Source organism: Euprymna scolopes, chromosome 42, assembly GCF_053919585.1.
Source record: "Euprymna scolopes isolate OS-2025 chromosome 42, ASM5391958v1, whole genome shotgun sequence".
NCBI lineage: Eukaryota > Metazoa > Mollusca > Cephalopoda > Sepiida > Sepiolidae > Euprymna > Euprymna scolopes.
The window spans coordinates 69,563,154-69,575,193 of NC_136523.1; the positions used below are offsets into that span (position 1 = coordinate 69,563,154).

Genomic DNA, 12,040 nt, shown 5'->3' on the forward strand with positions numbered 1-12,040 from the left:
CTGATTGTGACACTTTTTTGTTGACATCCCACATCACCGCAAGAAGGAGGAAATGCCTAGGAGAATAATATCATGACAGAAAAACAGATATTGCACTAATTCCTCAACTGACTTGGGCATTGATAAACAGTACAATTAATAAAATAGTATTTTAGTTTTATTCATTTAATGGTGCACACATTTTTTAGTTTTATTCATTTAATGGTGCACACATTTTTTAGTTTTATTAATTTAATGGTGCACACATTTTTTAGTTTTATTCATTTAATGGTGCACACATTTTTTAGTTTTATTAATTTAATGGTGCACACATTTTTTAGTTTTATTCATTTAATGGTGCACACATTTTTTAGTTTTATTAATTTAATGGTGCACACATTTTTTAGTTTTATTAATTTAATGGTGCACACATATTTTAGTTTTATTCATTTAATGGTGCACACATATTTTAGTTTTATTCATTTAATGGTGCACACATTTTTTAGTTTTATTCATTTAATGGTACACACATTTTTTAGTTTTATTAATTTAATGGTGCACACATTTTTTAGTTTTATTAATTTAATGGTGCACACATTTTTTAGTTTTATTCATTTAATGGTGCACACATTTTTTAGTTTTATTCATTTAATGGTGCACACATTTTAGTTCACTAATTCATTAATAAACACATGAAAAAGAAAGAAAAACTTGTCAACTAAGCTCCAACCCCTGTCCCATCACTGCAATGTTGCATCTGTGCCTGTTTTTCAAATATTTTAACCAAATGGGTTCTGATAAACTTGTTGCACTTGTGCCCTTTCAGCACACATATCCCTGATAAACCCGCTTAGCAACAAAATCTCACCCTGTCACTGTTGAGGACCCTAAATGTCAGAAGGTTTTTACTCTAATAGTTTCTTCCCTCGAGCAGCTAGACTTTGGAATTCACTTGCTTCCCTGACTGTACTGATATGCAGAAGTTTAACTGTAATGTAAACCAACTCTTAATCTTTCCTAACCATGGTCTTACATCCAAGTGGCGATATAACTGGTTAGGAGTGAACATAAGTAAAAAAAAACAAAAGATTTTGGCAGACATATTTCTTTCACACATTATCGAGAAAAGAGGGGCATATTCAGGTTCTTTTTTGTTATAATAGTAAAATCTGATAGTAAATAAATTGAGTTTTCATTAAAAAACAAAAACAATGATAACTAAATATTTTTTATATCAATTTCAAATAGCAGCAATGTTTATTTGATTCAATCAATATTTAATTGTCATGTCATAATTCGTTAAATATTACTGCATTATTACAAAAATCAATATCAGATTTTTATTCTATTATGCATTAGAGAAAAAAAAATATTTCAGAATTTTGAGTGGGGGATTAGTTTTTTTTTTATATAAAACCAAATTTTAAGAAAATTTTTTCCAAAACTGCTTCAAAAAAGCCAAATTCATGAAATTTGGCTTTTTTGAAGCAGTTTTATGAGTTACTTCAAAGTGTCAATCTGACAACTTTGAAGTAACTCATAATTTTGAAATCTATTTTCATTAATTTTTATCGTTTTTCATAATTTTTGGATACATTATGAATTGCATCATGACGATTAAATAATTGAAATTGAGGTTTTTGAATTTTGAACGAAAAACCACCCAAATGTTACTTTTCTATATCTGCGTCCTTCCCCAAAGATTGTGATTGGCTAATCATTGAAGCACCACCATTCATATGCATATTGCAATGAACTGATTAGTAGCACTGCCACCTATAATGAATTATTGAAAAGATAAACATGGCTGATTGAAAAATTCCAGCAACTTATATTGGGTAGGTGGCAGGAGTAAGCGATGACAGGAAGATCACTGTTGAAGGAATGAAATAGAATGAAATAGAATGCTGACTGAGACAACATTGTCAACTGTTGCCACTTAATGTTTAACACCAGCCGGTCCATTCAATCGGCTCCAGTGTTTGTTTTATGTTTATAAATTTTTGTTTTTTAACATGGAAATGGAGGGTAATGATAGTGTTTTTGCAGTCATAGTATTCAAATTCGGTTGGGTGGATCAGAGGAATATAACAGGAGACCTTTCTTTTGTTGAATTCAAAAGCTTCATCCCATGTTAAAAATAGTCATTGGTTACGTAATGCTCAAAATACCTTCAGGGGCCGGATCCGGCTCACATGTTGCCAACTCTTGGTATAAAACAAAAATGATAAAATAGTGGAAGAAATAAACTCACAGTTGACTTTACAAGGAGGCAACACACAAAGATACAAATTACATCTATCAGTCTCAGTCCAATATTGAGTTTGTGTGTCTCCATCTATATTCAAAGTTATTCTTTTTTACATGGGTGTCACCACTTATCAAGGCCCAGAGGCCACTCGAGGAAATTATTCTTTTAATGAACTTGCCAGTATTTGTCTTGTTCCGTTCTTGTCTTCACAGGAGAATTCACATAACGGAAGTAACTCTACCGAGATGAAAAAGGAGTTAGCTCCCCTTGATCATTCTATCATCCTAACAAGGAAAGGACATAGGATTTTCAACATATGACACAAATTTGTTTTGTGATATTTGTCATTCTCAACTTAGTATTGAATTTGTGAATTTTCTCAGAAAGAAAAATAATTTAGTTTTTAACATAATTACATATTTTTACAGCTGAACAGTAAAATATCAAATTTTTACTTAAAAATTGTTTAAGTCTAAAAATTTGTACCATATTTGCAGTTTGAAACCAAATTAAAAAAATAATGGACCATGTGTAAATTTGCTACTCCATTTATCAAGGCAGGTGAAAAGAACAGATTTTGCATAGCACCACATCCAATGTCACTCAAATATGCCAGGCTGAGACAAAAATGTTTTTAAAAATTTCATTTGTCTAAAAAGAACATTTTATCTTAAAGTCTAAAACAATTTTCAATGACAAAATAATTTAAACGCAAAAATATTTTTACATAAATTATAACATTTGTAGGAGTTTTTTTTTCATTGACTACTGTTTATGACAAGTCATAACTTGGCTCTCTGTTCTTCGTTTATATCATAGTCGAGTTACTTCCAACAGCTTCAATTTCTTCTACATTTCGTCTCTGAACTTGTGATTCACGTTTTTCATTCAACCATCACACATTTTTCTCCTGAGGATAAACTTTTTCTTTACAGAAATTTGAACACCCAAAAGCGTAGATATCTAAAAAAAATTAAATAAGTAAAAAGTGTTTATTTTGCAGAACATACTGTCTCGCAAATGCCATATTTGCAAACGGTTTTTTTTTTAATCATTTACAAGCGTCTGTGTAAAGAAAAAAAAAAAAAAAAAATGAAAAAAAATCACACTTGCAAAATGTCTTGCTGTAATATTTTCATGCTACTTGAAAATTTACTCTGCCAAATATTAAATATATTTCTTCAATAATGAGTGCTATTTTTAGATGCCCCCAATTTTTTCTTTACAAAGGAGTCACCACTTATCAAGGCTCGAAGGCGACTTGAGGATAAGGGTTAATAAATGTACAGTGGTCAAGGGACAATGTGTCGTAGTAATCGTTAGTAGTGGAAATTTGGTAAATTGAATTACTTAAGGGGACGGCTCATCAAGAATTTGTTCACATTGAAGCCAACCATATTGTAGTCAGTTGAAAAGCAGGAAAACGGAACAGAGTTCCAGAGGCGTGCAGTTCTAAGAAAGAAACTTTGATATTATTGATAGTGGTTTCAGCTAGAATTATTGTAAAAATAATTTGATTACACCTGGGAAGTTGGTATCTGTGCCTGAAGCCAACCCTAAACTGTTCCTGTATTTTAACACTCAAATCAGTTTATTAATTTCACACTAATATGCTATCTTTCAATGATCAATTCAGAATAGGGAGGGATAGTATAGTATCTGTTGTCACAATATCATTCTCCCAGGCATTACTGCCTTTTTTGGATGAGTACTATTCTGTTGCCATGAGACTACTCTCCTGTGTATTACTCCCTATTTGTATATAAGACGAATATACACCTAACACAAATATATATGTGCATCAAAGTGGACTATTCAGCCTATAAACTGTCAATTCTAGTTCTATGTTCATTCTACCAATCATTTTTACATAAAATTATGTTCTGGAGTTAATGTTAGCATGTATGAATGATTAAATGTTAGAAAGGTCTCATCAATTGGCTGCGCTCCAAAGTCTTACATATTTGGCCAATATGTGTTCTACATTCATTTTACCAATCATTTTTATAGAAAACTAGCAGTTCAGCCCGGCTTTGCTCGGGCCCTATGTACTGTTCATAACTTTATGTGCATATATATAATAGACTACCCGTCATATATATATATATATATATATATATACTAGACTATTCGTGACCTGTTGGATCAGTATGTTATAATAGCTATGGAATTAATGTATGAGCATGACACTTGTTACAAAGAAAATAATTTTTTTTTGACATAACAGAAACATTTCTATGAAAGTATATTAAAATGAAAAAAGAATATAGATAGATTTCTGAGTCGTTCTGTTTAGAATTGTTTATTCTTGAAAAAAAAACAAAAAAACAAAAAAAACTTACAGCCATAAGTGGTTCGCCATACTTATAGGTAAATGTGCACTGAACAGATACCATAATACTTAAAGTTAAATTCAAATTTTGATATATCTTTTAATTTAAACGCAAAAAAAAAAAAAAACAATTGCTTAAAACATACACAATAAAACAATACATTTTATTGTTGCGATGATTATTTATTTGTAACGCAAATTAAAAAAAACATTGTCGGGGTTATTTATTTATGTTGGTAGTATAGAAGAAAATGGATGAATGTTTTTTAAGAAAGGTGTATTAAAAAATGGAGAATAAATTTTTTTAAAAAATGAAGGCAGTGGGTAAATCGCCGTTGTAAAATGCTCTTATGGTTGTCAACGGGTAAAGTAGATTTATTTGTAACAAAATTGCGTTAAAATAAATTAAACGTAATACGGAAATGAACGATGTAAAAAGAAAAATGCAGAAAGTATTAACAATTGTTTAAATGTGAAAATAAACAAAAAACAATTGAGACGCTGAAAACATACACAGTAAAACAATACGTTTTATTGTCGCGTTGATTATTTGTTTATGTATGCATGTGCAACCGGAAGTCATAAACCGGATGTTGGGTTACAAGGTCATTTGAGTTTTATAATTATATAGATTATGTTCTGAAGTTAACATTACCATGTATTTTGATATATTTAATCATTATTCACTGTTGGAAAGGTCCATAAGTGATAAATTTGCAGATTTAATCCCATCAATTGGTTGCACTTCCAAATCCTTATAGTTTCTGTAACAGCCAGGAATAAGTGAATACCAATTATTTTCAAGAACAGTAACACTAATTAAGAAATCTTGTTTTTAGGTGAATTAAAAATGACTCAGAAATAGTAATAATTTTTTTTTTAATTATCTGATGCATATTGATATTAAACTATGAGTGTTACTCTCATGAAATAAATCATTCGGGTCAAATATTAAACGAAAAATTGTACTGTTGCAATGTAATATCTATTTTTATATTTACAGCATTGCTATTTATTCGTTTGAACTAATGAAAAGCTTTCAAATTCACATCTTGATCATAAACCACTTTGAGGATTATAAGGAACCTATGAATGAATTCATATTAACTGTCACTTAGTTTATAACTTGAAAATCAAATCCCTGGTGAATTAAACACTCAGAAATGGTAATATGTTTAGAGTATAACTTTTTCTTTTAATTACTGACATCAAATTATTTTTGTAAAAATAGATCATTTTTGTGAAATACTGAATGATACTTACAGCACATCTGTTGATTCATTTGAACTAATAAAGAATAATTGAATTTATGACCACTGGTATAGTTGATAGCTTGAAAACCTGGCTAATCCACATACCAAATCGCTAGTGATTTGAAAAGCATATAAAATTATCTTTTTTGAAAATAAGTTTGGTATGTTAACTTTAGTGTTTTTAAGATACTAAGTATTAAATATGATTTTTTTTAAGCAAAATTTTTGCACAAATAGTTATTTGGGTTTTGATTGTTACAAAACTGTCTTTAAATCCTAAAAACAGTTTGTCTTTGAGGTTGATAGAATGATAATGACTAAAAGCAAAAAACAAACAAAAACAAAAAACACACAAATAAACACACACACTATAATTCAACAACAAAAAAGAAAAATAATTTTTAAGGTGCTTTTGTAAAAATGAATTTTATTAGATTTTCAGATCTTCGGAAATTTTAGTGAATTTCAGTAACTTCAAATGACCATATTGACTGAATTTTTTTTTTTTACAAAATACTGCCGATATCAGTTTTAAACTCTCAATATAAAATACAACTAAGTGATACAACATAAATTGAGACTTTTGTGCAATATAAATAAACTTTAAAAATAAAATCAAGGAACTAAAAATTAAAAATTTTTTCTTTTTTTTTTTTTTTTTTGCTGCAAGTAAGTAAAATATATTTCTGCCAATAGCAGTGTAAGGCAGAAACTTTGAAAGAATTTAAAAAAACAAGCAAGCTTTTTGTTTTGCTGTGTTGCCATTTTTGAAATCTGTTAAAAGAATAACTTGTTTAGGAGAAATTCTACTTTTTTTTTATTAAACAAAATTATCTCACATTCTTTTTAGCTCTTCACATCAAATGGCTTCATACAAAAAAACAGGGAAGTTTGAATCGAGTGTCAATGTCAGATGAATTGTCATTTGGATTTTACTTTGAAAACTCCACAAAATTTGTGTTAAGATTTGTCGTGATGTTGGATGGATTGCCAGACTAAACACATTCCTTTCACTTGTCTTGATAAGTGCGGATCCAAAAAAAACTCCCATTTTTACTTACATGTATTTTAAGCGTTTCATTTTTATCAAAAGAAATCTTAAATTTCATACAGTTGGAAGATGATGGACGAACTCTTCTTCCTCCTGGATAATGGAACAAAAATGAGGAAAAAAAGAAAAAGAAAACTCAATGCAAATCTTGGTAACATAAGAGATAATTTATTCTGGATTAAAAGTACAGAAGAATTGGAAAAAAAAAACGCAAAAAAAACAAAACCCATTGCATCCAAATGATCACCTTTGTTGCTGGTAGATGCCCCTCATAAAAAAGACAGTTTGGTGTGGAAACAGTTTCTGCTTTATTTGGGGACTTTGTTTTTGTTGAAAAAAAAAGTTGTGCAATCATAGTCATATTCTATGACTTTTACAGCCAAGGAAGGGGGAGGGGGTAGAAGATGAGCTTAGCATTTGTTTTACTTAGCTTTGCCCTGGTTGGCCACTTTATCCATTGCTGCTTTCACCTGGGCTTCATCAGCAACGTAATAATGCTTGATGGCGTTCAGATTAGCATCCAATTCATACACCAAAGGAATTCCTGCAAAAGATTACAAAAAAAAAAAAAAAAATGAAGAAAGTTTGGATGAAAAAATAATACACAAGAATAATTTAAAGCATAATGACTAACAAAGTTCATGAACATTACACAGTCACTTAAAGAAAACAAGATTTAATTTTATATATAATTAATTAATAGATTTAATTTTATATATTATATACGATGATGATGATTGCCACTTCTTGACAGAAGCTTTCCATCTCTTTAGGTTGATGTTGAGAGTCCATGTGCACGCAGGTGGTTCTTCAACCCAGCTTCACTTTTGCATAATCATACACAGACATGTCAGGGGAACTTTCCAGTATTTGGTGGTGCTTGTAGAGGGACTTTTCTCTCGTAGTTCATTTTACTTCTGTCAGAGTTATCAGAAATCAAAGGAAGCCCCCTTCCTGGGGCTAAAACTTGAACTCTATACACGACACAAAAATATTTGAATGCTCCATCAAAGTTGTTTATCTACTTATTATGCACCTTTGAGTGTCTTGACAAACCACTTGCTAACTTACAACCCAATTCACAGATATTACAACAAGTACTTGGGTGGTCTGGGTGACAGCACATCCTCATAAAATTGTTGGTCTTGTCTAACATTGTGTGACTTCAAACCAGCTTTAGACAAAAGAAATCTATCACAGTTCTTGTTGGAAGTAAGCAGGAACTGCAAATTCATCCTGCTTTTTAAAGGCTTCAATCCTGCTTGGTTCCTCGTACCTTTTATGCTGCGGCCTCTTTATTATAAAAACCTTACCATAAAGCAGTTGTTGTGGTATCCTTCCATCTCTCATTTTTTTTTTTTTTTTTTTTTTTTTTTTTTTACATGAAGGTCACCACTTATCAAGGCCCGGAAGCCACTCGGGGATAAGGGTTATTGCGTGTACAGTAATCAATGGGATAGTATCGCAGTAATCATTAGTATTGGAGATTTGATAGAGTGTCTTACTTAAGGGGGCGGTTTGTCAGAAATTTGTTTATGTTGGACTTGAAGACATCCAAATTGTAGTCAGGTGGGAAACAGGAAAATGGAAGAGAGTTCCACAGTCGTACACTTCTAAGAAAGAAGCTCTGCTCATGGAATTTACGTTTGGATTTAGGCATAGATAAAGAGTAGGGAAAATTAATGACAGTAGTTTCAGCAAGATGGGTGTTTTTTGTGAAAGATTGGCGAGGGGGAACAAGAGATTGGAGCTCAGACGAGCACTTCACATGGAAATAACGATAAAAGACAGGCTCGCAACGTCTCTTCTGTGGGAGAGAGGTTGCAGGGAAGAGAAAAGGGTATCCCCACTAAGCCACAAAGTCTATTTTGTACTCTGTCAAAGCAGAATAGGCTGCTTTTAGCAGCTCCTGCCCAGATGTGGCAGCAGTACTCCATCCTTGGACGTACTTGGCTTTTATATAGATAGAGAATTGCATCAGTAGTGAGATATCTTCTGGAGCGGTAGAAGGATCCCACCATTTTCCCAGCGTCCTTGGCAACAGACCTGATGTACGTGTTGCATTTGAGATCAGGAGTAAAGGTCAAACCTAGAAGCTTGTCAAAACATGGAACCTCCCCAAGATGAGAGCCATTTATTTCAATTGATGCCAGATGGGGATCAGAGCGTTGATGATGTAAAGATAGAAGCTTGGTTTTGGATGCATTAAAAGTAACCAGCCACCTCTTTCCCCACTGTATTATGAGCTCAAGATCAGAGGAGAGAGAATCAGAGAGAACTTTGTCATTTACGGCCTTTGATGTGTTGCCATAGATGGTCGTGTCATCAGCATAAATGTCAACGAATGATTTAAGTATTGTTTTGGGAGATCATTGATGTAGATCAGGAAGAGAGTTGGGCCCAGGATTGATCCCTGAGGGACTCCAGCATTAATACTGTGGGCCTCTGATTTCTGCCCATCAACCACTACTCTTGTGAACCTATCGGAGAGAAATGATTTAATAATTGAGAACACATTTCCAGTGATACCATAGCTGGAAATCTTGTGAAGTAGGCCCTTATGCCATACCTTATCGAAGGCCTTTGATATGTCAAGAGCAATTGCCCTGGAAAAGAAGACTTTGTCAAGAGATTCACTAATCCTATGAGATATAACCGTTAGCACATCTGCTGTAGATCTTGCGGAGCGGAAACAATATTGCATGTCACTAAGTATGTTGTTTCTGCTGAGGTGATTGACTACTTCTTTATTTAATATGGATTCCAACAACTTACTCATGACACACAGGAGACTTATTGGTCTGTACTGAGAGGGAAATGACTTTTCGCCTGAATTCTTAAATACAGGGCATACTGATGAGATTTTCCAGGGTGTTGAAAAGCACTTCTTAAGGTAATGCTTAAACAGTTTTGTAAGTATCGGGGCAAGTTCTGGTTGGAGCTTTTTCAGCACTATAATTGGAATGTCGTCAGGGCCAGTTGCTTTACTGGAATCAAGGTAAAGTAAGAGAGAGAAAGTAAGAGAGAGAAAGTAAGAGAGAGAAAGACAGGAATTTTTTTTTTTTTTATTAGCTTTGCGACCTCACACACGGATATTTTTATGTTGCATAGCGTGTTGTCTGTTATAGGAGGAAATACTGGGAGTTGATGGCCTTCGTCGCATAGGATAGAATTAGCTGCAAAGTTCTTGGCAAATAGTTTGGCCTTGTCTGATGCTGACAAGATAACCTCAAGTCCATTGATGATGGTTGGGATCGATCGCACGCTTCTGTTCAGGATCCTGTTTGGAGCTATCCCAGTCAGCCATAGAGTATCGATATACAGTATGGTGGAGGGTAATGTCTGAAGACTTATTACATTTCATTTTTATCTTAACTGTTACAACAGAGTGGTCAGAGGATCCCAGAGGAGATAGAACGGAACACGAACATAGCTCAGGGGAAGTTGTGGGAAAAAGTTCTAGAAGGCTTGCATACTGACCGGTAGTATCGGGCACACGGGTGAGTTCGTGAAAAATCTGAGTGAGGTCATAGGCAATGGCAAAATCATGACAGAACCTCCCAGCGTCATCTGTCTTATTTGAATGAGTTATCCATTCCACATTATGGACATTGAAGTCACCGCAAATATAAATGTTAGCCGAAGGATGTGCAGACAGGATGTGGTCAATTTTCTCAGATATACTCTTAAAGATATTAACCCCACTGTTGTGGGGGCAATAGAGGACAAATATAAATGCAGTGGTGTAAGCTATAGCAATCCAGAAGCACATATAAGGTAACTTAGGGTCTCCTCTGGAGATATCCCTACTACATGGAAAGCCATCTTTAATGTAGGCACATACTCCATGCCCATGGCGATCTTGGGGGTCAGATTTAGCTGTTAAGTTAGAGTATCCTTTAATTATGAACTCATCTAGGGAAGTGGTTGGCCCTATGCCAGTTTCACTTAGAAAGAATATGTCCGGTTTCGTCTCCTATAATTGTGTTTCAACCTCTGGAAGGTTAGAACGTAGACTCCTGATGTTGGAGAAGGAGACATGGTAGTAGGGGTCTACGTTGGAGGATGGGGTTCTAGGTTTATTCGTGTTTTTTTTCTGGAGATTTGTCATGTTAAGGTTTTGGGATTTGTGGAACAGGTCGATAGACTTGGTTGGAGCAGGACAAAGAGGGAAAATAAGAGAGAGAAAGACAGGAATTTTTTTTTTGTGTAGCACATGAAAAGGTAAAGCCATAACAATTACACACTAATATGGCATCGAGAGGCCCTACCAGAAACTACTGCATGGTCCAGAATCCATTCACTAAATGGCAATACAGCAACCTCGGTACTTTGCACCTGCTGATAGGACAGCCTTCTTAGTGGTTAATCCAAGGTTCGGGTCCCTGACTATCAGGCGGATAACGTCAGCCCAGATGAAATGTTTACCTCCAGCACCCTTACTAGTGACATGACCACAAAGATAGACATAGAACATTTCCGACATCTCAGGCTACTGTTCAAAAAGTACTACCGACCTGGAAAGCAGCTTTTTCTTCACCCTTTGTCAGAAACATTACTCATTAGAAATGAGGACTGAAGGACAAAAATGGAAAGGGAGAGTAACTGGAGCTGCCGATAATACATCCACATGCATTATCTACTCTCCATTTAAAAAAAGGTAAGAAGGACTTATTAATATTTACTTAATGAATATTAATATCTACATTTATGAATATCAGGAGTAATAAAGCAACCCAGAAGCACATATAAGGTAAATTAGGGCCTTTTCTGGAGATATCCCTACTACATGGAAAGCCATCTTTAATGTAGGCACATATTCCATGCCCATGGCGATCTTGGGGGTCAGATTTAGATGTTAAGTTAGAGCATCTGTTAATTATGAACTCATCTAGGGAAGTGGTTGGCCCTATGCCAGTTTCACTTAGAAAGAATACGTCCGGTTTTGTCTCCTATAATTGTGTTTCAACCTCTGGAAGGTTAGAACGTAGACCCCTGATGTTGGAGAAGGAGATATGGTAGTAGGACTCTACGTTGGAGGATGGGGTTCTAGGTTTACACCCGCATTTATATCATATTGTTTAGATGTACAACCATCAAGGACAAACTGGATTCTTCTCTTATTTAAGAAGGATTTAATTATGTTAAGTATTCTTCCAGTGATACTGTATAAT

General features: G+C 33.8%; 1 protein-coding gene and 1 long non-coding RNA gene across 2 annotated transcripts in view; both read right to left on the minus strand.

Moving 5' to 3' along the window:
- LOC145267135 (uncharacterized) overlaps positions 1 to 7,013 on the minus strand; it is a 29,462-nt gene extending 22,449 nt beyond the window's left edge. The window contains exon 1 of the long non-coding RNA XR_013864828.1: positions 6,877 to 7,013. This is a non-coding gene — a long non-coding RNA (uncharacterized LOC145267135). The remainder of the gene's footprint in view (positions 1 to 6,876) is intronic.
- LOC145267132 (putative phosphoglycerate mutase) overlaps positions 7,013 to 12,040 on the minus strand; it is a 39,667-nt gene continuing 34,639 nt past the window's right edge. The window contains exon 6 of the mRNA XM_080123169.1: positions 7,013 to 7,410. Coding sequence (XP_079979295.1) covers positions 7,289 to 7,410 — 122 coding nt within the window. The 3' untranslated portion in view covers positions 7,013 to 7,288. The remainder of the gene's footprint in view (positions 7,411 to 12,040) is intronic.